Raw genomic sequence first — 26,607 nt, 5'->3', positions numbered from 1 at the left:
GGAGCCCTAATAATTACATCTTTAAGCAGTTTTTGAAACCATTTACACAGATTTAATGATGTGACATTATTTATAACATTTAGCCAGAGCCAAAGTAAGTTCAAGCTCTGCCCCTATATGAACAAAATCACCCTTTGGCAAGTTCCCAAAATATAGGCAGAGGACTTGCCCTGCAAAATCCTCTTTTTTGGCAACACCCGGCCAGTGCTGTCTTTTCTTCGTGTCATTTATGTGTTTACTTTAAATGCACAACTGCTAAAGTTGTCCAAATAAATTTCATTCTATGCCCAGTTATTCTTCAGTTTTCCAGGTTATTCAAGCAGCAAGTCTAGTCCTTAAACAAGAATATTAGTCCCTTTAATTTGTGATTATGAAGTCCTCTAGCCTGACATCAATCTATCTAAGAGGCAGACATAACAGTCCCAAGATAGACCCATGATTTAAACCACCTTGGATGTTGTTCATCATGATGAATACTTCCATGGCCCAGGCACTAAATACTTCATAGGTATTATTTTTTTAAAATTCTCATGGTGTTAGAATCCTAATTTCAGATATGAATAAAAGCTAAAAGAATTCTGAGGCTTAAAATTTAAATCACTGAGCTACTATAACACAGCTACTGTTAAATCTAAGTCTAAAGCACTTGCCCTAAATTTCCAAGCCATTCAAAGGCCCTTTAATTATGGTACCACAAAAATACTCATGCCCATCTAGCAGGTGAATAATTATGCCTGTAGCAAAGAAGGAATACACACACCCACACTTTAAAAGTTTACACTACGTACTCCTCTTAGATCTTAGATAAATCATTTACGCTGTCATTGTTCATGATCAAGGTAGATTCAAGAAGACTCTTTCCAGGGACTTCCCTGGTGGTCCAGTGGTTAAGAATCTGCCTTCCAATGTAGGGGATGCAAGTTCAATCCCTGGCCGGGGAACTAAGATCCCACATGCTGCGGGGCAACTAAGCCTGCACGCTGCAGCTACTGAGCCTGCGTGCCACAACTACTGAGCCCGAGTGCGGCAACTAGAGAGAAGCCCAAACGCCGCAACGAAGATCCCGCTGCCACAACTATGATCCTATGCAGCCAAAAAAAACAAAACAAAAACAAAAAAAGAAGACTTTTTCCAATAGATTCAAGAGAACATTTTTTCCCCAGTAGCACCCTTTAAATTTACTTTCTAGCCCTCGGTTGTTTCTTCACTATTATTTGTCATCTGCTATGTTTAGAGACTTTCCAGAACAGGCGTTCTCAACCAGGGGTCCATGAACTTGGATTTTGTTGAATCATCCTTGCATCCCTGAGATAAATCCCATTTAGTCATGTGTATAATTCTTTTTATTATTTTACTATTCTTTATTGTGGTAAAATATATATCACATAAAATTTGCCATGTTTAAGTGTATTATTCTTTTTACATGTTGTTGGATTTGATTTGCTTGTATTTTGTTGAGAAATTTTGTGTATATGGAATGCGAATATTGGTCTGTAGTTTTCTTTCTTGTGTGATGTCTTTGTCTGGTTTTGATATCAGAGCAATATTGACCTCATAAAATGGGTTTTTATTTTATTTTATTTTTTTAGTATCTTTATTGGAGTATAATTGCTTTACAATGTTGTGTTAGTGGGTTTTTAAAAATTTTATTGAAGTATAGTTGATTTACAATGTGTTAATTTCTGCTTTACAGCAAAGTGACTCAGTTATACACATATATATTCTTTTTCATATTCTTTTCCATTATGGTTTATCACAGGATATTGAATATAGTTTCCTGTGCTATACAGTAAGGTCTTGTAGTTTATCTATTCTATATATAATAGTTTGCATCTGCTAATCCCAAACTCCTAATACTTCCCCCCCACCCCCTCCCCTTGGCAACCACAAGTCTGTTCTCATGTCTGTGAGTCTGTTTCTGTTTTGTAGATATGTTCATTTGTGTCATATTTTAGATTCCACATGTAAGTGATTTCATATGGTATTTGTCTTTTTCTTTCTGACTTACTTCACTTTATATGATAATCTCTAGGTCCATCCATGTTGCTGCAAGTGGCATTATAAAATGGGTTCTAAAGTGTTTCCTCTCTGGGAATTCCATGGCGGTCCAGTGGTTAGGGCTCTGTGCTTCCACTGCAGGGGGCACAGGTTCGATCCCTGGTTGGGGAACAAAGATCCCACATGCTGCCGTGTGGCAAAAAAAAAAAAAAAAAAAGTATAGAAGTGTTTCCTCTCTTCTGTACTTTGGAAGAGTTTGTCTGACATGTAGGATGGAGTTTGATTATGGTGGGGTTTGTTTGTCAAAGTAGGGGGCACCTGCATTTTATCACAATGTGATGAGGAAATATTGACTCATATATAGAAAATGCATTTCAGTAAAATTTTAAAAATCACTACAAGTAAATAGGACAAAATAAACGAGTTCCCTCCTCATGAGATAGAGGAAGGAGTTAAAAACCATATAGTTTAGGAGGCAAATGAAAATATATTTGCAACAGACAAAAAAGGAATAGGTTTTGATTGGTGCCTTAAAAATATGTCAATGGAAAAGTAAGCATTTGAAAAAAACATGTACTTGTAAAAAATTTATAATGGAAATAATATATAAAAGTAGAGAAAATAGTATAATCAACCACCATGTTCTTATCTTCTATTCTTCAACAATTACCAACACATGACAACTTTTGTTTTTTTCTATTCCCACTCTACTCCTCACCCTTACTCCTACCTCTGCTGAATTATTATTCTTTTTTTAAATTAATTAATTAATTAATTTTTATTTTTGGCTGTGTTGGGTCTTCATTTCTGTGCGAGGACTTTCTCTAGTTGCAGCGAGCGGGGGCCACTCTTCATCGCGGTGCGCGGGCCTCTCACTGTCGCGGCCTCTCTTGTTGCGGAGCACAGGCTCCAGACGCGCAGGCTCAGTAGTTGTGGCTCACGGGCCCAGTTGCTCCACGGCATGTGGGATCTTCCCAGACCAGGGCTCGAACCCGTGTCCCCTGCATTGGCAGGCAGATTCTCAACCGCTGCGCCACCAGGGAAGCCCTATATGAGTATTTTCTGTTATATTAGTTTGGTCCCCTGAAACTAAGCTCTAGGACAAGAATTTGAATGTAGTAGATTATTTTGGAAGTCGTCCCAGGAAACGCTGGTAATGGAGGGAGGAAGTGAGACAAGAAAGGGAATGAAGGCAGCAAAGGTTACATTATCAAGCATTTTCCAGGGATGGGCTACTGGAGCATAATCCTGCTGGGTAAGTAACTTTAGGAGACAGTGTGGAACACAGGCCTCACGGTTAACTTCTCTGAGGAGTGAGTGAGTTGGGGTATTTATACTCCTGTCTGTCTGTTGACTGAAGGCTGCTGGGGGAGGAGAGCAGAGAGAGACATTAAATTCCCTGGCACTCTGGGCCTGCCTTGTACTTGAGCAGAGCTGACTGTGGTGGCAGACAAAGCCCTCAGGCAGAGTTTCAGGAAGTCAGGCTGGTGTGAAATGGAAGGGGCAGGGCTTATGGGCAGGCACTGGCAACTCTCACCCATGTTATTAAACACTGGCTGTAGAACAGTCTGCAGTGTGGAGGAGTGCCTTCTCAAGGGGTGTACTCCTGCACTTATTTCTTTTTCTACTTCTTTTCTGTTCCTCCTCACAGCAAAATTTCTCACAGGAGTTGTGTATAACCACTGTCTCCACACCTTCACACACTGTCCTCTGCTCAACACAGTTTTATAGGGTTTCTCTGTCTCTGTCTGTCTTTAAAATACTGCTTTTTCTAAGTCAAAAACCTCCACTTTGCCAAATCCAGTTGTTACTCTTCTGTCTTCAGAAGCATAGGTTCCAGCTTTTCCTGCACTTCTGTGACTGCACATTTTCTCCCACCTCAGTCTCCTTGGGTGGGTCTCTACCTGTAAATGTTGGAGGGCCTCAGGGCTCCATCTCTGGTTTCTCTCTCCCTCTCTCTCTTTTTGGTTTGTTCCTATACATCTTATTTCTTTAATGAAAATTCGTAAATAACTCTAGGAAAATGTCAACACTTTATATAATCTGTTTTGGATATATATACATTTGAAAAATAAAATTGGGGGTATTTTTAGCATTCTTGAAATATTTCATATTAAAAGAAGAAGGGAAATTTACTAATCATTTAGGAACACTTACAAAGCCATTAGCAAACCAAAACACCTTCTGATAACATTCACTTCTCCAGCTGTCATTCTTCAGGCAATTTCAGTCTCACAGAAGACAACTGAGACCAAGAGGCATCTAAGTTGCCAAAATTGTGTGTCCAAACTCATCATTATTATTCCTAGCAGAGACCCTCAGATCCTTACTTTAAAGCCTATTAAATCTTACTTAACAAGCCAGTCTAAAAATAGTAAAAAGTAAAATATTATTAGAAAAGGGAAGAGAAGAAAAATATATAAAAAACAGACATGAAAGTTTTAAAAGATAAATGGTTGCTATTAAATGCATATAAGTAAATCCATAAACCCCTATACCTGTGTTTCATTAGGCCCTAAGGGTATCATACCAAATGGCACAATACTACTTGCTGGTAATGATACCAAATAATTAATAACGTTTGTCATCATATTCTGCATACTCTAAGAGTGGAGGGACATCAGCAACACATTTTAGAAAAATGCCCATCAAAAAAGTCAATATTTTTGGGACTTCCCTGGTGGCGCAGTGGTTAAGAATCCGCATGCCAATGCAGGGGACACAGGTTTGGGCCCTGGTCTGGGAGGATCCCACATGCCGCAAAGCTACTGAGCCTGCATGCCACAACTACTGAGCCTGTGTGCCACAACTACTGAAGCCCGTGCGCCTAGAGCCTGTGCTCCGCAACAAGAGAAGGCACCGCAATGAGAAGCCCGCGCACCACAACAAAGAGTAGCCCCCGCTCTCCGCAACTAGAGAAAGCCCTCACGCAGCAACGAAGACCCAACACAGCCAAAAATAAATAAAAGATAAAATTCCAAAAAAAAAAAAAGTCAATATTTTTTATTTTACTACTGAAACATAATGGACTTCATTTCTGTTGTCCATATTATAATAGAAGCCTTCACTCAAAGGTGTGACTCTAAGGATGGGAATTGCACACACAGTATAAGTTGTAAGCTCTGTGAGGGTAGGAAACATACATTTCATTTAGATGCAATTTGCTAATTTTATACCCATAGCTTCCCTGAGAGTGCAGTTGAAAGTAGACTGTCTAGAAGGAGTGAGGGGAAGTCCCTTTTCAGAAAACAAAAAAGAATTCTAGAGTTCTTTATGTTTGGGAAGAGCATTTCAGCTTTTTAACCCCTGAATGTGATATAATATATCTATGATTATCCAAAACAGAGATTTAACATTAATATAATGCAATGCAAATTAATTTTATACATGTATTTCTTACCTCAAATTCTATTTCTCTTAGTTTAACTGAAGTCCCATTTAATAAACAGAAAAAAAGTTCAATGAAGAAAAAATGGACCTGCTGATGGTAATTTGCAAGGGGTGGAAAGGAGGTTAATGGTGATCACTTTGGTAGTGTGTTCTACATTATTTTTTAAAAATTGACAGGCGATAGGCTAAGTCTGGCCTAATTTTCCTGATTGAGTTGGAGAAAGCTGTATCTCTATCGGATGATGTATAAGCCTGTGAAATTCTCTAAGGGATCAATGGGACAGTTTATTAATATGAATCTCAGTCTCAATCTTAAAAAAAAATCTCTCTATGTCCTCTCTTATAACACTTCACCTTTTGGATATATAATCTTCATCAATATCTTATTAGTATTTCATAGATTTTTCTTTTTTCTTTCTTTTTTTTTTGTAGTGGCAAGTACAGAGATTTCCCGTATCTGCCCTGTCCCCACACTCCATAGCCTCCCCACTACCAGCATTCCTCCACCAGAGTGATGCTTTTGCTACAACTGATGAATCTACACTGACACATCATAGTCACCTGAAGTCCATTGGTTTTTTTAAAAAAATATTTTTTTAATTTATTTATTTATTGGCTGCATCAGGTCTTAGTTGCGGCATGTGGGATCTTTCCTTGCGGCACGTGCATTCTTGTTGCGGCATGCGGGCTTCTCTCTAGTTGTGGCACGTGGACTCAAGGGTGCACGGGCTCTGTAGTTTGCGGCACATGGACTCTTTTGTTGAGGCGCGCGAGCTCAGTAGTAGTGGCGTGCGAGCTCAGTAGTAGTGGCGTGCAGTCTTAGTTGCCCCACAGCATGCGGCATCTTAGTTCCCCAACCAGTGATCAAATCCTCTTCCCCTGCATTGCAAGGTGGATTCTTTACCACCGGACCACCAGGGAAGTCCCCTGGAGTCCATAGCTTATGTTAGCGTTCACTCTTGCTGTTGTGCATTCTATGGTTTTGGACAAATGTATAATGACATTTCCATCACTATGGTATCCTACAGAGTATTTTCATTGTCCAAAAATCCTCTGTGCTCCACCAGTTCATCCCTCACTCCCACCTCCACCCTCTGGCAGCCACTGATCTTTTTATTGTCTCCATAGTTTTGCCTTTCTGTCATATAGTTAGCATTATACAGTATGCAGCCTTTTCAGACTGGCTTCCTTCACTTAGTTATAAGCATTTAAGTCTCCTTCATGTTGTTTCATGTCTTGGTAGCTCATTTCTTTTTAGTGCTGAATAATACTCCACTGTCTGGATGAACCAGTTTATTTATCCATTCACCTACTGAAGGACGTCTTGGTTACTTCCAGGTTTTGGCAGTTATGAATAAAGCTTCCATAGATTCAAAAAAATTCCTTTCCTTCAAAATTAAGCATATAATCAATGAGTTTACTTCCAATATGCATCCAAACCAGACTGAAGAGTTACCTCCTTTGTTCCACTTCATACTCTCTCCATCTTTGCAGTAATTGCATTATTACTATTAGCATACTAATTTTTCCATCTTCTATTCATTTATGTTAAAGAATGCAGGAAAATGTAATAAAACACCAAAATGGATCTACAAACAAGTGCCATTATAATATAGACATGGTTGTTTTATGGAAACTGAACCAGTTGACTGATAGGCAGAGATGGATGGCAATGCTTGATAGCCAGTTACTGGATGAAAGTCTAAATTTGAAATAAGAAAAGCGGTTTGAAGGGCAGCAGAGTAAAGGTTGCAGTCCTATAGGACACACAGATGTGTGCTAGAAATAGCCTGCCTGGCAATTTTGATTAATGAGTAAAGACTTAACTTGACTGACTATTGAAAAATGATAAATGACACATACATACACACTAGTTGGTGAAAGGTGTGGAAACTTTGGTCTCAATTTAGAGAGAGTGGCATCTCTGACAGGATACAGGCAAGCTGTACTACATAGTTTGATTCTGAACTTTGCATGGACACATGACATAGCGTTAAATGTATCCTTACAGATCAGCTCATTTTGAAGAGCTGGCACCTCAGGCTTTCTGACCAAAACTACTAGATTTGGGTCAAAGGCCAGTTGCTCTTTCCCAATTGCTTCTTATGCAAAGCTACCGCCTTATTGTGGGTCCTCCATCGGTAGTCTGTGGTCAGTAGTAAAATACTGTCAACACACAAAATCCAAAGAAACCCACTGCAGGCAGTAAAAAAGCTACCACCTTACCTTGGTTCCTCTGTGTGGTAGACAGTGGTCAGTAGTAAAATGCCATCACCAGGCAGAATCCAGCAAAACCCACTGCAAAGTAAAAAAAGAATAATATCCTTAGCTACCAAAGCTCAGGAATAGTCAAATGTTAGGAATCCAGAAAGAACCTACAGTTGAGTCAATAAAAGGTATTAACCATCAGTGCAGTAAACATGGTTCAATGCACAAGTCAAGAAGCTGGCTGATCCTCAGTCCACAGGTGAGGTGACGTACAACATGTGGTTGCCATGAAAGAGAAATGAAGGAATGGGAATGGCAGGCAGAGTCTAACAGCCTGTTTGCTAAAATCCTCACAACTTCTCTGTTGCTTTTGTCACTACACTCTCAGGATACAGCTTTTGAAAGTTCTTCCATTCTGGCCACTGTCCAAAGCTTTCAATACCGTTTTATCTGTTCCTCTTGCAGAACTATTCCCTTCGTCCTTCTTTGATGCTCTTCCTTACTTTATGTAGGTCTTTGTTTCTGACATTATTTTCCTTCTCAATGAAGAACTGCTTTTAACATTTTTTGCAAAGCAAGTCTACCGGCAACAAAGTCCCTCAATTTTTGTTTGTCTGAAAAAAATATTTCTCCTTCAGTTTTGAAAGATCATTTCACAAGGTACAGAATTCTAGGTTGGTGATTTTTTTTTTCTCTCAACACTTAAAAATTTTCACTCCACTCTCTTCTTGTTTGCATGATTTCTGAAGAGAAGTTGAATGCAATTCTTATCTTTAGTCCTTCATAGCCAAAGTGTTTTTCTTTAATTTGAAAATAGTATACCTAGTTGTAGGGGTTGTTGTTTTTTTTTTTTTTTTTTTAATTTATTATTTATTTTTGGCTGTGTTGGGTCTTCGTTGCTGCATGTGGGCTTTCTCTAGTTGTGGCAAGCGGGGGCCACTCTTCATCACGGTGTGCGGGCCTCTCACTGTCGCGGCCTCTCTTGTTGCGGAGCACAGGCTCCAGATGCGCAGGCTCAGTAGTTGTGGCTCACGGGCCCAGCCGCTCCGCGGCATGTGGGATCCCCCCAGACCAGGGCTCGAACCCGTGTCCCCTGCATTGGCAGGCAGACTCTCAACCACTGCGCCACCAGGGAAGCCCCTGTTTTTTTTTTTTTGACATTAATTCTGCTTGGTGTTCTCTGAGCTTCCTGGACCTGTGGTTTGGCGTTTGACATTAATTGGGGGAAATTTTCAGTCATTATTGTTTTAAACATTTCTTTTATCCCTTTCTCTCTTTCTTCTCCTTCTGGAATTCTCATTACGCAGATGTGGAATCTTTTGTATTTGCTCCTCAGTCCCTGGATATTCTGGTTTTTCTAGCCTTTGTTCTCTTTGCTTTTTGGTTTTTGTGGATTCTATTGATATATCCTGTAGCTCAGCAACTCCTCCCTCAGCTGTGGCCAGTCTGCTAATAAGCCCATCAGAGGCATTCTTCATTTCGGTTACAGCGCTTTTTATCTCTAGCGTTTCTGTTTGGTTCTTTCTAAGGATTTCCATCTCTCTGCTTACACTGCTCATCCGTTTTTGCATGCTGTCTACTTTATCCATTAGAGCCCTTGGTGTGTTAATCATAGTTGCGTTTAAATTCCTGGTCTGATAATCCCAACATCCCTGCCGCATCTGGTTCTGATGCATGCTCTGTCTCTTCAAAAAAAAGTGTTTTTTTTTGGCTTTTGGTGTACCTTGTAACTTTTGTTCGATATGCAGACACAATGTCCTGGGTTAAAGGAACTGCTGTAACAAAGCCTTAGTAATGAGGTGGTGAGGTGTGAGGGCAGGCAGTTCCCACCATTAAGTCTCAATCCCCCAGTGAGCTTCTGCCTCTGGACCATGAACTTCACAAGTGTTTCTCATTTTTTTCTCCCCCCACCCCTTCCCTTATGTGGGACAGGACGGCTAGAGACAGCTGAAGCTGGGTATTTCTCTTCCCCCAGGTCAGTTAGGCTCAGCTAACAGCCCAGCAGGTTAGACTCTGGTTAACTAGTTTCCCCCAAGGGCAAGCCTTGTTAAGAGGACAGAGTCTTCTGGTCTATTTCAAATTGGCTACTTTCCCCTCCCCCAGCAGGAAGGCTGAGGGATTCTTCTCTGGTATTTTCTGTAGGATCCTGGTGGAGCTCCCGGAGGAAAATCTCCCCGTGTCGTGAGTCCTCGCATGACGGGGTCCCCCTGGAGTTTCTAGCTCTCAGATGGTCACACTGAGCCTCCAGCAATTGTCACTTATAGCTGTGGTTTTCCTCCCCAGGCACAGGTCCCCCTGGTGCTTTTGCTCTGAGTCTCTGGTCTGGGAAGCCTCCATTTCCTCTATTCACTGGGGGGGGGGGCCTCCCCAGTCTCGGGGGTGGCAGTTTGCCTAGTGTCCTCCCCTCTCTTCCAGATGCAACAGGTCTCTCTTCCCTTTAAAAAAAATCTACACTCACCCAAGTTATCTTATCCAATGCCATGGAAAGTGACAACTTCTGCTATAGCAGGTCACACAATCCAAGTAGGGATTCTATTAGCTTCGGGAACCCCAGAGAATTGATGCCACTAAGATGCTGCTTTGCACCACTCACCCTGTTCACTTGTGCATCCCTAACTCTTGGAACAGTTCTTGGCACACAGTAGGTGTTTAACTAAATAGTTGTTGATGTGATGACTTTCCTTTGGGTACCCGCTTTATTCTTTTAGGCCTCTCCACATAAATGGAAGACATGACTACCAGCAGTTATGAGTTATATCCATGTAACTCCCTTCTCAGAAAGGAAACTGAGGTTTTTCCCTTTCTAGCTCCAGCCAAAACAAAAACAAAAACAAACATTCTCAAGGAAGAAAACCAGTTGGTCTGGTGTGGGCCATGAGGTTATCTCCGGGCCATACCCTTTTGATAGGGACACGGCATGTTATGATTGGCTAGATTTGATTTGGGTGCTGACTCCTGAGGTTACAGAGGTGGATATATTACTATAAGGTGAAGTGACAGAAATGGTCACCATATTCAGAACTGTGGATACCCACTGAAGTACGTTTAAATTGTGAACGCCATTTGTCCTATGTGTCTTGGTAGAAAATGCTTGAGGTCCAGAACTGTCTTAGCTAAACCACATTTTGGTATTACTCTTAAACATACTGCAGATTTAACACTTGATGCTTTGACTATTTGACAGAGATACTGTAGATCATTTAATAATTTATAGTTTGCACAGCTGCACATTTGCATCATGTGTCCCTGAAGTTTGTCTGGGAATGAATCATCAAGCCCAACAAGATTGAATCTCTCCTAAGATGCTGTCTCATCATCCTGACTAGAGTCAATGGCTGGCTTCATTAACTCAACATAATATTTTCAATGTTCATCCATGTTGTAGAATGCGTCAGTATATCTATCTTGCCAAATACTATTCCATTGCAAGGAATACCACATTTTATTTATCCCGTCATCAGCTGATGTACACTTGGTTCCCCCTGCCCCCAACACACTTTTTGGCTTTTATGAATAGTGCTGCTATGACATTTGTATCTAGGTTTTCACGTCGCCATATGTTTTCATTTATCTTGCATGGATAACTAGGAGTAGAATTGCTGGGTTATATGGTAACTTTGCGGCTGTACCATCTTACATTCCCGCCAGCAATGTATGAGGGTTCTAATTTCTCTACATACCCTCCAACACTTGTTACTGTCTTTTTAGTTACAGCAGTTTTTTAAAATTTTTGTTTGTTTATTTTTGGCTGCATTGGGTCTTCATTGCTGCGCGCGGGCTTTCTCTAGTTGCGGCGAGCCAGGGCTGCTCTTCATTGCGGTGCACGGGCTTCTCATTGCCGTGGCTTCTTTTGTTGAGAAGGAGGGGCTTTGGGCGTGCGGGCTTCAGTAGTTGTGGTACGTGGGCTCAGTAGTTGTGGCACGTGGGCTCAGTAGTTGTGGCTTGCGGGCTCTAGAGCGCAGGCTCAGTAGTTGTGGCGCTGGAGCTTAGTTGCTCTGCGGCATGTGGGATCTTCCCAGACCAGGCTTCGATCCCGCATCTCCTGCATTGGCAGGCGGATTCTTAACCACTGGTGCCACCAGGGAAGTCCCCCAGGGGACATTTTTGAGTAGCAAAGGCGGGCAGAGCCTGAGCCTCCTCTCTGCACCTTCTGGGTGGGTGCGTGGGCTCAGAGCAAGCACTTTTGGCAGAGTTTGCAGCCAGGTACTAGTAAGTGGGTGCCTGCGCGCTGGACCCGGTGTGCTGTGCAGTCCGCCTACCCGCCTCCATCAACTGCGCCTGCGGCCTTGCCTCACACCTGCCTGTGGCTCCTGGCAGCGTCTGCTCGGCCCCGCTTCATCCGGCAGCCCCGCACCTTGCGCGCAGGCTTCATCTCTGAGGCCTCAGACAGCTGCGCGTAGAGGGCGCTCCTCCCCTCCCCGCCCCCGACCCGAGGCGTTCCCGGAAGGCGGCGTGGCGGGGGGTAGACGCGGACGGAGCGGCCGCCGGCGCTCCACTCCAGGTTCCTGCGGAGCGGAGGCGCCCGGGGCTCCAGACGCCCTGCCAGCGGTGGCAAGATAATGCCGGTGTACCCGGAGGTGCCGCCCAGCCCGCTGCAGGACGCGAACCCCTGGTCCCGCCTGTTCTTCTGGTGAGCGCCCCGCCTGAGCTGCGACATCCCGTCGCCGGCGCCCTTTAGGGGGCAGAGCGTTGGGGCGAGGGAGCGCTCTCCGCCGCCGCTGGAGCCTCCCCACGCCGGCGGCGTGTTCCCCTCTGCGCCCGGGCGCGCGGGGCGGCGGGAGCAGGCCCGGGGAGGGAGACCCCGCGACCTGGTGGCTGGGGCACAGGGTCTTCCTCCCCTGCCGCTAGTCGCCCCGCCAACCTTCAGTGCCAGAGAGCAGGATGGGGAGCGGGAGCAGGAGGCGGGGAGGCTGAGGCCCGAGGCGGCCCAGGGGGGTCACCACCCAGCGGGAGGAGGGACTGGCGTCCCCGCGCTCCACCGTTAGCCGGCTTCCCCCAGGCCGCGCAGGAATTCGCAGTTCTGAACTAAAGCTGTAGCCTGTTTACCCCAAAGCAATCAGCTTATTAACCACCTCCTGTATCTAGTTAGCGCCCTGGACCGATGCCGTCTTCCAGTAATATACCCACCTCTTCCCATGTATCTTATGTGACAGCGCGTTCCAACTGCACCCGGCTCCCTCTGTCCTTGTGTCTATGACCACGTCTCTCTCTCTCCCTCCCTCTCTCCCTGTGTGTCTTTGCAGAGGATAAGCTGCAAATTTCGTGTTGGTGAAAACCACTTATTTTTTATTTAAGATTAAAAAACACTTATTTTTTATTTAATATTTATTTTATTCTTGAAAACGTTTTGATTGGGACACACAGCCACTACTGGAGTGTGTATTTGACCAGCCCCTTTCCCTAGTTCGAATATTTCCACTTCCACCTTTGAGGACCACTCTGGGGATGGGGTCCCTGAAGCCTGTGGGGTCTTATCCATATCTTTAGCCTTTGGAGAAGCAGTGCACGGTCTTGATGCAGGTGGTATGCCTAGGAATCATTTGGTCCTGAAACCACTGAAGGTTCCTTGAACTGGGGGGAAACACACAGATAAAAAACGGCTCAGAGAGGTGAAGCTCTTAACTAAAGTTTTCCATCTAGTAGCTGGGACTACTAACAAGATGGGCCTGAAACTTGGGGCTTTTTTTTTTTTGGTTATTTATTTGGCTGCGTTGGGTCTTAGTTGCGGCACACGGGATCTTTCGTTGCAACGCGTGGGCTTCTCTCTAGTTGTGGTGTGTGGGCTCCAGAGCGCGTGGGCTCAGTAGTTGCAGTGCACAGGCTTAGTTGTCCCGTGGCATGTGGGATCTTAGTTCCGTGACCAGGGATCGAACCCGCGTCCCCTGCATTGGAAGGCGGATTTTCTTTTTTTTTTTTTTGACTGCGTTAGGTCTTCATTGCTGTGCACGGGCTTTTCTCTCTAGTTGCGGTGAGCGGGGGCTACTCTTTGTTCTGGCGTCTCTTGTTGCAGAGCACAGGCTCTAGGCACGTGGGCTTCAGTAGTTGCAGCACTCGGTCTCAGTAGTTGCAGCGTGTGGGCTCTAGGGCACAGGCTCAGTAGTTGTGGCGCACGGGCTTAGTTGCTCCGTGGCATGTGGGATCTTCCCGGACCAGGGCTCGAGCCCGTGTCCCCTGCATTGGCAGGCGGATTCTTAACCACTGCGCCACCAGGGAAGTCCGAACCTTGGGGCTTTAATCACACTTGGGTGATTATTAGATCTTTTGTTTCTGGACCCTAACCCATTCATCTTTCCCACAAATTCTGATATTTTCTTTTTCTATGGGATGGTCTAGGGGATCCCCACGGGATGGGAGCTCCTATGCTTATTTTGATTGTGGTGTATTCAGTGTGTGTAGCCACATCTCTTGGCTATTTGATGGCCCTTAAGGCAAGAGGGGCCTAGAAGAAGGTGTATGGGTGTAGTTAATGTAAATAATAACAAAGTAGACACATGTCTCCTTAACTTCAGGCAGGGCATGGAACTCTCCAAACACCTTCTGTTCGTGCATTTTCAAAATGTATGTGGATGGAAATGGGAAGGTTAAGACTTCTCATTGATTTTGGTAGGCACCCATTTCCAGTTTTCCTGCTGGAAGGAAAGGAGCTATTACCTCTTATTTTACACCTGAAGGCACTGAAGCAGAGAGGTTGAGTAAGTTGCGAACCATCACACAGCTAGTGAGTGGCGGAGCAGGATCCCAGATCAGGCGGTCTCGTTCTGGAGCCTGTGTTCCTTGTGTAGGTAACTGCTGTACTTGTCACCGAATTGGTCGCCTGGACTCGTGCCGGGGTTCTAGCGCAGGCTAAGAACCCTTATCTTGGCTGGGACGGTTGTTTTTCCATTCGGATTCCCACAGCCAATAATTAAACCGATGGTGAGTCTGGAACAGCACAAGCTTTATTCCATGGCCAAAGAATGGAGAAGCAGGAACTTAGTTCGCAAATCAACTTCTCAACCCAGTTTGGGCTGAGGCACTGTATATATATAGGAGGGTCGAGGTAAAAGGGAGGGAATTGAGTCAAGAGAGGGAGGAATATTCATGACTTATCTGAAACAGGCTCTTGTAACAGGTGAGATAGCTCACCCATCCTCACGTAGCTTGTAAATGACAGAACCAGGATTATGCCCAAAGCCCGGTTTCTTAACCATTGTTACATTATTGCCTTCTTAGTACCTTTGGTCATGTGGAATATCTCATTAAGTCTAGTTTTCATCATCTCCTCTTACTCTGAAGACCTTCAAAGGTTCCCTGTTTCCTGCAGAATCAAAATGTTAAACTCTAGGCTCCACTGGCCGCTCTGTTTGTTTCCCAGCACATGACCCTCCACTCTGGCGGGGGAGTGGGGAAGGGGGCTTGTCCCTGTGACCTGCCTCATTCATCCCCACTTTTGGATCTTGGCTCACTCTGCTGGGCCCCCTGGGTTGCCTTCTCGTCTGTCCTTGATTTAAGCAAATGGTGCAGAGCCCTCCGGCAGCCCCATGCCCCTCTCCCAGCACTTTCGTTCGTACTGACCTAGGGCTTCCATTTATGTGCACGGCCAGTCCCGCACCGCCCAGCATCATGTCAAGTGGGGTGATCCTGACTCCCCAGGAGTATTCTAAGGCCTTTCACAGCAGACTGTATCTGGTAGTTCTTTAGCATAGTGCCTGGCCCATGTTGGACACGTCATGGGCATCAAATAAACACTGGATTGCCTGAAACAACAGGTTTCAGCTGGGACCCCACGGAGGTCCAGGGTGACTCAACCTGTTCTAGATGCCAGAGAAATGCAGAAGGAGGGAGCAGCTTGGAGTTAGGCATTCCTGGAACATCGGGCCTTGGCAGGGTCTCAATGCAGGGCAGCTGGATCTTATCCAGAGTGGGAATAGATCTGAATCTTCCCCTTGTTCTGTGTATTCATCTGTGTATCTCAAACCAGCCCTACTGGACTTGATACCGACCAGGGTTCTTGGCCTTCCCCAGTCAGTAGAAATTGACTTGAGGCCAGACAAGAAATTCAGGCCAGGCTTTATTGGGGCCCCTGAACTGGCTGCAGGAGGGAGCGAGAACAAGTGACAGGTTCCCTCGCTCGCTGAGGGGGGCTCATTCCTTATACTGGATGAGGGTGGGGTGTGTCCAGGGGTCAGACTGGACGGGTGGCTGAGGTGGTCTGCCCACCCCTTTGTGGTGTTGAGTGCAGGGGGGCATGCGCGGTACCCTGCTTTTACTCCCGACACCCAGTTCTTTCGCTCCCAGCTCTTCAGGAATGGCAGTTGGGTTTTTTGTCTTTCTTTAATCCTTTGCTCCAGAATTTGCCCCAACTGTGCATGCACACAGTTATGTTTAGTCCCATATGGTTTCTTTGTATTTTGTAGCTCGAGGAGAGGTGTGTCCCGGTGCAAGCTGCAGGCCTGTCTCAGACTTGGTGGACCTGCTCTCTAGAGAGAGGAACTGTGCCCTGCACAGCCTGGTGTTCATGTAGACTCTGCTGGCCTGGCTCCTGGGCTGGGCTCTTGGGCCTGGCAGGGAGTTAGAAACACCTCAGTCTTACTTGGTTAACAACGTTAGTCTGACTGTCTTCCTGATCATCGTGAGATAAAAGAAGATTAAAACAATGAAGCTTTATGCTAAAATGCATTTCAGGTCTGAAGGTGGTCAGGAGAGAGGATTCCCTCCTCTTTGGAGTTGGTCAGTCTTTATTTTCTGAAGGCCTTTGTCTAGTTGCATGAGGCCCACCCACATTACAGAGGATAATCTGCTTTACTCAGAGTCTACTGATTTCAACGTTGATCTCATCTGAAAAATACTTTCACTGTAATACGTGTTTGAGCAAGTGTCTGGGGACTGGGTTTAGCCAGGTTGACATAAAATTAAACATCACACCCTCTTGAATCCCCATCTCTTCCTTTGAGCTCCTGGATGTGACTTCGTCCTCACTGAGCCATGTGTTTGTGGATCTCTTTCCCTCCCTGGACTCCAGACTTATCTAAAGGGCAGATACAGTGCCTCGTTCATCTTTATACTCCTCACAAATAGCAGGCGCTCAGAAAATGTGCAACTGGAGGAACCATCGAGCTCCATGATGTCTGGGTTCCTGCAAGTGCCTAACCATTAAGCATGGTTTTAGTGGAAAAACTGGTAACTGATTCTTTGACGGATTATGTGATGCACCAAAGAGTGTAGCATGAAAGGAGTCCTACAGAAAGTTTTCAGGGAATTATGCTCAAATATTTGGGTGGATTTTATTTCTTTTCCTCAAAAATGCATCTGAATTGTCTGAGTCTTGAAATTCCTTCTCATGTAGGTGTGTGCAGTAACATTAAAATTATGACCTGCTGAGAACTTGGGATTTTCTGGGGCTGACTTTGTCAGGCTGCTTTGTGTCCTGATGAATGAAGCATCTTTGATTTGGGCAAGAAACTTAAATTTTCCCTCATGTACATAAATTTTCCAGTAGGAAGGTGGTCTAGGAATTTAAACTTCTTTTGGCAGTAGTTGCTTTCAGTAAAGGTGGGACAAGTGGCCAAGAATGAGAGTGGTGAGAAGGGTTGGTGTTAGCGTGACAAACTCCTTCTTGGTGGGTTGAAGTAATCGTTGAAATATTATTTTCTTTTAGGTCTTAGATTCTGTATATGGTTTCTATAACCCTTTAAAAAATTTATTTCTCTAGTTCGTCAGAATCACCTGGAGTGCTTTTTAAAACTAAATGGTCACACCTTGGAGTTTCTGATTCACTAGGTCTTGTCTGGGGCTCAAGGTATCTACGTCTTTAGTAAATGCTCCTGTATACCTGAAAATAGGCCACATTTGGGAAACGTTGCCCTAGTTGTAGAAAGAAACACACAAAGCCAAAATGTATTTTAGCAAATATGAAAGACGACCAGATCTCGTTATGACTAAAATCAGCTGAGAGGAAAAACTTGTCTTGGTTTATGCTAGACTTTTGTGGGAACAAATTTGGAATTTATTCATCCATTCAATCACTTATTCCACAAAATAGTTGAGTATCTACCTGATGCCTGGCGAGGTGCCAGATACATATGTACAATGGCAGGTGGCAAATGCAGAGAAGTCCTTCCTGCTTAGAATTTGTTTCATTAAGTGGGGGGTTAATAAAGAATTAAGTAGTGAAACTCACTGTGGATGCGCGTTTGGGTGTCATCAGTCCTTGGAAGGAAAGGTCCAAGGGGCCATGAGGTGCTTTGGCAGAGACGCTGGTGTAATCTTGGAGGTCGTGCTTCCTGGGAAGGCTGAGGAAGTTACCTGGAGAATTACGTGGGGGAGGGGGGAGGAGGGGGGAGGCTGATTGCTCCGCATTTCCCGGGGGAGGGTGATGGGACACAGGCTTTTAGTGCACAAGAAGGGGACCCATGCATCTGAGGAAGCACAAGTGTCTGAGGCTGCAGAGGAGAGGCTCTGGAGGCCTGAGCAGGGGACTATACAGGACCCTACAGGTAACATGAAAGTTTTTATCTCAGAGCTCACCCTGGCTGCAGCCTAAGGAAGGGGCCAGGGAGCTGGGGATTGGGATCCAGAGCGGAGGCAGGGAGACGTGTCAAGAGGCTAATGCCATCCAAGGACCACGTGGTGTGGTTTGGTTTAGTGTGAAATAGAGAGACTTGGCCAGATTTGAGAGCCACTCAGGTCAGGTCTTGAGTTGGGTATGGGGGGAGGGGAGAGGTGGATCGTGGGCTGTTTTGGGATTTTGGGCTGCAGAATCACCTGGAATCATTGATATATGGAATAGGGGAGGAGAAGAGCATGAACTTAGTTTTGAATTCTGAAAGGCTTTTGAAATACCTGGTGTTTGCTGTAAGACTCAACCGCTGGCAGGCCCTTGGCCTGATTCAGCCTCCTTTCCTGTTAGATGACAGGTCCTAGGCAATGAATATAATTAGCTGATTGGATGTTCACTTTTCTTCCTTTCCCTGCCTTTCACTTAGATGTGTTCATGCCCACTTAGAAGGTGAAGAGTTCAGCAGGAGTGGACGAAAAGCCCCGCCAAGTGGATTGACCAGGTAGTCATAACAGGGCGTTGTCTGACCATAGGTGGACTGGAATCGTGACGGGCACGTAGAGCTTAGAACATGATGTTGTGTTGAAGCCCTGCCGCCCCACTGCCTTCTGCAGCCTGGGACTCAGCAGATTGGACGGGCCGTCTTCCAGGATTTCCAGTCAGGTCACCTTGGAGGTGGTACGATGGTCCATACCCTCGAGGCAAACCTACATGTTCCCAGTGTTGTGTCTTCTTGTTTACACGTGCTTTTCAATGTCCTTTTCTTCATGTACAGAAAATGAATGATTTATTATGACCTTAGAGGGCCAAGAAGTCCTTCTATTTTTCTCTTAGGAAGGGGGACTGAAGTTCTTTTTTTTTTTCTTTAAATTTTTAAATTTATTTATTTATTATTTTTGGCTGTGTTGGGTCTTCGTTTCCGTGCGAGAGCTTTCTCTAGTTGCGGCGAGTGGGGGCCACTCTTAATCACGGTGCGCGGGCCTCTCACTGTCGCGGCCTCTCTTGTTGCGGAGCACAGGCTCCAGACGCGCAGGCTCAGTAGTTGTGGCTCACGGGCCTAGTTGCTCCGCGGCATGTGGAATCTTCCCAGACCAGGGCTCGAACCCGTGTCCCCTGCATTGGCAGGCAGATTCTCAACCACTGCGCCACCAGGAAAGCCCCAGGACTGAAATTCTTGGCCTTGAACAACTTCAACAGCACAACTCCAGATATCTTGTCTTAACTTCAGAGCACTGAAAATCCTCAGTGACTTTTACATCTGTAAAAGGTATCTCTGAGGTTATATTGTTCACAAAGCTGCTTAGGTTTTCCCCTACCAGTTACTCGGATGTCAACCTTTTTGGCTGCAGTTCTGACATTGATACTTTCCTGCAAGACCTGCTCTGGGTCTGCACTTCATGGCTCTAATGGCAATTTAATTTCAGCGTTTTCATCAGCCTGAGTCCTGGAGAAAAATCTGGCCAGCACTTCTGGCACCTTTACAAGCTGGTCATGTGTTGGAGAGTCATTTAAGCCCTGGAAGATTGTGACTTCTTTACCCACTCAGACCTATTATTTGTGGACAAGTGCTCAATAGATGTAATTCCTCATTTAGGGAATACTTTTCTTTACTTACTTTTTTTTTTTTTTGAAAGTGGGGAATTTCTGTTCTACCATGCACACACTGAATATTGAGTTTTTGTCTTGGTAACATGCTTAAGCTGAAATTGGAATTTGCCTCTGTCTAGACAAGATGTATAACATACGTATAACCTTTTGCTTGTTTCTCTGTTAGCTCAGACTATGTAAGGCTGTTGCCATGCAGATAGTGGTTGGACGGATTTGAACCAGCCCTACAGTCTGTTCCTTCCTTTAGCTGATGCCCACGATGGACTGACTCTGTGCAAGGCTCAGTCTTAGTTGGAGTTGGGTCTGTGTAAGTGCGTGAATGATGTCGTGTCTACCATCTTGGTGACTTAATATCCCTATGGGGATTCAGAGCTAGGGAGCGCAGTGCCAGCCTGGAACATCCTGAGCTGGTTCCCAGGAGGATTAGCATTTGAGATGGGCCTGGAAGGATGGGTGGGATTAGTACTCAGGGCGTCCAGGCAGAGGCCACGTGGGAGTATGGACTTAGGTGCCGTGGGTCACTGGAGGGTGTTAAGTGTGGTGGACACTCTCAGAGGTGTTGTAAAGAGGTCAGGAGGGAGTGGTGTTGGGGGAGGGTCGGTGGTATTGGGGAGGGCTGAGGAAGGAACCAGCAAAAAAAAAAAAAGTTGTATCAGTATTTCAAATGATTAATAGTATTGCCGCAAAAGGCCTCTGCTCACCAGTGCCGAATAGAAACGCAGAGACACAGCTTTGGAGGAGTAGAAAGCAGTAGCTTTATTACTTTCCCAGGCAGAATAGGCCACAGCAGGCTAACGCTCTCAAGACTGTGCCCCCCTTCCTGCGAAACAGGAAGGCGTCTTATAGTTTCAGAGTGGAAAATAGGGCTGTAGAAAAGGATCGGGGCTGCTGTAGTCTTGGATTCTTCTTTCCTCCTGGAGACACTGAGATCATTAGGGCTGGCATCTGGTGGTTCTGGAACAGGTTCTGGTGGTCCTCGAGGTTATCATTCTGTGACCTTCTTTGTGGAATGAAGAATGCTCACAAAGGAAAGGAAGGTTAGGAAGTGTTGTCTTGGAGAAGTAAATATCAGGTGCATAGTACAACTTTAGCTAGAGGGCAGTCATTTTCAGAGTGCAATGAAGCAAGAAAGAGAGGGGGAAAAAAACCTGTAGACCGGTTGAATGGGTGGAAAGAATAAGGGCTGAATAAGGGCGCACATAATGGGGGTGTCTCAACTAGTTTCTGCTACAGCAATAGTAAGTGAGATTCTGAAATTATGTTGCTTCAAGAGGAAAGGAGAATTGGGAGAGGGATGAACTGCGGCAGCACAGGCGAGAGCTGGTACCCGGCTGACGATGGGAGGGATGCTGTGGAGAGAGAACTCAGGCTGCAGAGGCTGAAAGCCTGCAGAGGAGTCCTCAGACCACTGTCCATCCTGCCTCCTGCTGGACACGGGCTCGCGGCGGGTAGGAGCAGCCGTGCCCAGTGTTCAGGTTCTCAGTGAGCCTGGATGAGAGGAGGGAAAGAGTGGATCGCATCTCCCGCCAGCTGGTCTTTGAGAGAAATGCAAGGATCCCGTCTTCCTTTTCAAGTTCAGTTTTTACTTGTTCTTTGGAAGTAGAAGGTTGCAATCACATTTGTAGCTTTGTGGCATGATAGATGGGGACGTCAAGGACTTGAAGGGTGTTTATGATGTTTAAGGTAGTAGGTTGCTATTTGTGTGTCGTTTTTATTTCTCAGACATCCTCACGTGCTTGTTTCAGTTGCCCCCTGTGTTGCTTAGGACTCAGTTTGCCTGTGGGTCCTAGAATTACCCATGTTAAAGCTGTTTTCACAGATAGTTTGTTTTGCTCTCATTCAAGAATCCTTGTAAGGCTCTGTAAGTTTCCTGAGGCTGCCGTTACAAAGCATCACAAACCAGGTGGTTAAAACCACAGAAATTTATTGTTTCACAGTTCTGGAAGCTAGAAGTATGAAATCAAGATGTCAGGAGGTTCAAGATCTCTCTGAATCCTGCAGGGGGTGAGAAATGGAATATTGCCTGCCATATCAGTAAACGAGGATGTCACACTCATCAGCGATTACAGCGCTCCAAAATGAGCTGGTGAGCCCTGAGGAAACTCAGGAAGGGAAAGAATACCTGCCATCTAGCAGCCATCAGACTGCAGCCACTCCCTGTGGGGAAGCCCTGAGGAAACTCAGGATGTGAAAACACAGGACACTGGCCCCAGATAGCTGAGGTGCATATCAAAGGAATGATTTCGGTGAGCCCAGACTCTTGCGTCTTCCAGTACTTAGAAAAGCACTAAATTCCTTAACTTGGGATATCTGGTTTTCTTTAATTAACAGTAATCTTTTGTTCCTACTACTTGCCCTTTGTTGCAAAACTCCTATATATCCTAGCTCCCCCCTCGCCTCCTTGGAGCAGTTTTCTCGCAGTTACTTCAGATGCTGCCTCCCGGGCTTGAAGTCCTAAGAATGCTGCAGAATAAAACATCACTCTCAGCTTTTTAGGTTGTGAATATATATTTTTAGTCGATGGGGGAATCCTTCCTTGCCTCTATTAGCTTGCGGTGGTTGCAGGCAAACCTTGGCGTTCCTTGGCTTGTAACTGCCATCACTCTAACCTCTGTCTCCATCATCGTGTGGTTGTTTTCTGTCTGTGTGTCTGTCTCTGCATCTCTTATAAGGCCACCAATGATATTGGATTCAGGGCCTGAAGCCAACCCTGGCCTCTGTATCCTGACACCGAATTAAATCTCGGAGACAGAGTTTTGGGTGAAGTAGAAAAGAATAGCTTTATTGCTTTGCCAGGCAAAGGGGGCCACAGTGGGCTAATGCCCTCAAAACTGTGTGTCCCAACCTGGAGGGGGTAGTGAGAAGTTTTATATTAATGGTTCAAAGAGGGCATGATCAGCTGGTGGACATTCTTCTGATTGGTTGGTGGGGAGGTAAGTGGGAGTCAACATCATCGACCTGGTTCCAACTGGTCTGGGGTCTATGTGCTTAACCGTTAACTTCTCCCACCTCGTGTGGGTTTCAGTATCTGCAAAACAGCTCGAAGGTATCTTTCTGTGTATCCCTGGGTGGGGAACCACGACCCTGCCCGCAAGGCTGCACTATTGTTTCTCTTGACTGTTTCTCCTTGTCTCCCATCCCCTCCTTTCCCTAATTAACAACAGTTTGAACCTGCCTGTTCGAACTCAGGGAAGGTCATGGAGGCTGAATGAAGCCTATTTCCTGTAATCAAAGAAATGGGCGACTCAGAAAGGCTTTTGAGCCCAGGAGCCCTATAGGTTCCTGCTCAGTATCAGGCCCACCCTACTCCAGTGTGATCCCACCTTAATTGATTACATCTGCAACAACCCGATTTCCAAGTAAAGTCACGTTTTGAGGTAACTGTGGTTAGGACTTCAACATAGCTTTTTTGTGGGGATACAGTTCACCCCATAACAAGTTCCGTGGCTAGTATGATCCTCCAGGGTGTTGGGGACCCAGACTCTTTCTCTCTTGTTGCTCCTCTGCATGTGGCCCTGACCCAGCTGGTGACCTCCAAGGCCCAGGCCGTGGGGTGGATGAAGGTCCCGGACGTTGTCACTTTCCACCGGCCTGGATGTAGTCACGTGGCTACACCTATCTGCTCGGGAGGCTGGAGAGAGAGGGCCTCCTTCCAGGCTGCCAGGTGCCGGCTAAAATCCGGGGTTTGTTACCTCAGAAGAACGAGAGCAGATTCTGAGAACAGCCAGCAGTCTCTGTCTGCCACACGTTCACAGTTCTTGGGTGGGGGGGGGGAGTGGGCAATGAGGGTGGTATTTCTCTACCACTGTAGCTTTTCTTGTTGAATTATGTCCAGCATTTGCAGGGCAAGAGGGAGTTTTCCTATATATGATTCTGTTAGTTCAGTAGTGGTTCGCAGGACTTGGTTTTATTCAGCTGAATTGCATTGAATAGCTGCTAAGGGGTGTGAAAATAATAAGTGGGAGATGCGGCCATTCCTGCTGTCGAGGAGAGAGGGCGTTGACTAAGGAAAAGAGACAAGTGATTGTGAATAGATGCTTGTAAACTATTTCTTAAGAGACTTAATAAGAGCATTTCATTTTTAGAGCAATGACTTCAGTGCTAGTTAATGACAAGCAGTGATATTGATTTAACACACATGAGGAGAAGACCAGAGTATACTTAAGTGCCCAGGAAAAGGTCACAACTCAAAACAGGCAGAGGCAGGGTTTTCATTCAGAGTCTCTGCCATTTGTCTTGTGTTCCCAGCCTGTCCTGTGCCACCTGATTCCTGAAAGCCTGAGAAGGGCCTTCCTCTCTGTGTTCCTGGTATGTCGCATGGTGCTTGGTACATGGTGGGATTCAGGAAATATTTATGGAATCATTTCCTACCAACTCCAACTCCCCTGTTTGTTGTTAGTAACACAAAAGTAAAACAATAAAAATGTCCGGGTTTTAAATATGTTGGAGTTTGGAGCCATATTTTCTCCTTAAGGAGGAACTAGTAAACCAGTATACTTGTTGAGAAAGTTACAACTTTTCTCATGGCCTGGAACTCTTTTATTTATTTATATATATATACACACACACACATATATAATATATATAATAAGCTATACATGTGTACTATGTATACTATATGATTGTATATACTATATGTTATAATAATAGTATATATTATTCTATATATTATTTAGTATGTTCTGATGTGAACCAACATTTTAAATATAGTTGGCAAAATGATATATAAGCTGTATAAAGTTTTTTATTGCAAATTCCAGGAAAGTGATTATTTTTGTTTGTGTTTTATTCCTGCAGTTTAAACAATCTGTTTTTCCTTTTCTGTAGAATTTTCTGTTACTTGATGAGATATCACGGTGCAACCCTCAGCTGCCATCAGATGGTAAAACCATAGTGGACGTGCAAGATTTCACTGCTTTTTGGGATGAGGTAACAAATGCTTCATTCTAAGATCTTGACTGCTAACAGACAACTGAAGACATAGATTTATTGGAGAATTTTCAGATTTTACACATGTTGTAAGGTATGACTTGCTCATTTACTGCAAGTATGTTATAAAAATTCTCAAAATCAGGAATAAGGTTTGCAGCTACTGGAGATTAACCATAAAATCAGCCTAAGACGTGTGACATGTTGCTCTCTATCTCATTTTCAGGAGAGCTTTCAAAGTATCAGTACATTTTGAACGTCAAGTACATACGTTTGTAATGTTAGACTTTATAGGATTGGACAGACAGAATGCTGCAGTATGGAGTGGGTTAACTAACAGGTACATGACCAGTTGTTACAGAGCAGAGGCTTTGGGGGATCAGTGTACATTTTTGCCTTGATGTTCTCAGGTCATCTTATTACATATGGAGTGAAGCCATGGATCTTCATACAGATCTTTACTGTGGGGCAGGGTGGAGGCTCCCCATCCTTAGCTTCTGGATGGTTCTGGCTACTTTGGTGGCAGCCAGGGACGGGGAGGCGACAGCAGGAGGGCATAGTGAGCACCAGTGATTCCCAGTTGCAGGGTTGCACTGTGTGGCAAGCTGACAGGGAGAACTGGTGATTTTCCAACACTTGGTTTATTTATGATGTTCAGGCAAACAGAAAACACACAGGGTCTGCTCTCAAGAAGTTGTCAATACTGCACACCCTGTGCAGCCCCTTTACCGACGACTGAAACGCTCCCCCTGCCCCCTGGTTCCATGGTCCTCTGTGCACATGGGTTTACCTCCAGCGTGGTATTTCTCGTCGTAATGCACATTTATGGAAAGCATCATTAAAGTTCCATTATAAAGGCGATTCTTTGTGAATGCTAACACATACTTTGAATGACCCATTACCAAATTTCTTTTGTACCAAACTATGTAGCATTTTAAAATGAGCTCCTTTGTTCTTCTTTCAAGAACTTAGTAACATGTTCTCAGACTTCCGTGCAACTTGCGTTATGCTACAGAACACCCTATTCTGTGGTCCTGGCCTTGCCTATGGAAGGATTCTGCTCCACGCTGGGGTCATTAGTAATTAGAACCTGTCAACTTAGGTCATGGGTGAGAGAGCCCTCGGAGGGGGAGGGGCGCAGTCCTTGGAGGTTTTGGGGAGAAGCTGCTTCTGAATGAAGGGCATGCTGGGTTGGGAGGCAGGAGATAGACATGAGCTCTGTAACCTGCTCCGCTGTACAGCCAGGTGGGCAGGTGGGGGAGGTTTTCGGAGACCCAGGTCTCATTCGTGAAATGATGGGACTTGGTCTCAATCTTGAAGCTTTAAAATAAATGGTCCTGTGAGAGCCTCCAAATCTCCACGGGGCAGGGATTTCAAACGGTCTCTGCTACAGAGTGGGGCTCAGCTGATGGTCAGATGATCATCCCTCAGATGGTCCTTGTTGAGTCAGTGTCGCCTGAGCCTGGCTAATCAGGAGACAGTCCCCGGTACCCCTGGGCTGTCGAGTGCTGCCCCCTTCTGGTCACGGAAGAGCGGTGCCCGATCCTGAAGCCTGAACAGGGAGGGAACTCGATGTCTGGCCCTGATAGACTGTGAGGGGCTGCAATGGGAAGCTGATGTTTGTATGTGGCTCATTGTTTTGTTGTCATAACTGAGTGAAAGGTAGTAAAATAGGAACCCTAGGTGTCAGACAGGAAGAAAGGAATGGAGAAGCTTAAAAAATGTTTCTCATGTATTAAAATCTAGCTTCTTACTGATAGATTTGTAATACCTATAAAATCTGGGGCTAATTTTTTTGGTGATGAAAAATAATTGTCACTTTTTTTAGTATGTGAATGTTTTATAATTAGTTTAGTTCTTTCCAGCAAAATTTTTCATTTTGAAGATTGTCCAGACTCTGCCTTTCGATCTTTTGGGCATTTTACTAATCAAGTGTA

General features: G+C 45.1%; 1 protein-coding gene across 1 annotated transcript in view; it reads left to right on the top strand.

Annotated features, from left to right (window-relative positions):
* Positions 1 to 10,327: 10,327 nt before the first annotated feature.
* The window catches only part of LOC309647551 (ATP-binding cassette sub-family C member 4-like), a gene marked incomplete at its 5' end in the record, with an annotated part of 133,275 nt that continues 116,995 nt past the window's right edge, over positions 10,328 to 26,607 (top strand). Inside the window, 4 exon segments of the mRNA XM_082434981.1 lie at positions 10,328 to 10,358; positions 11,976 to 12,226; positions 24,569 to 24,670; positions 24,897 to 24,909. Of these exon segments, the coding sequence (XP_082291107.1) occupies positions 10,328 to 10,358; positions 11,976 to 12,226; positions 24,569 to 24,670; positions 24,897 to 24,909 (397 nt within the window).

This window comes from Balaenoptera physalus (genome assembly GCF_965194825.1).
Source record: "Balaenoptera physalus genome assembly, chromosome: 18".
In the NCBI taxonomy this organism is placed as follows: domain Eukaryota; kingdom Metazoa; phylum Chordata; class Mammalia; order Artiodactyla; family Balaenopteridae; genus Balaenoptera; species Balaenoptera physalus.
This window is presented reverse-complemented; position numbering and strand designations above follow the sequence as displayed.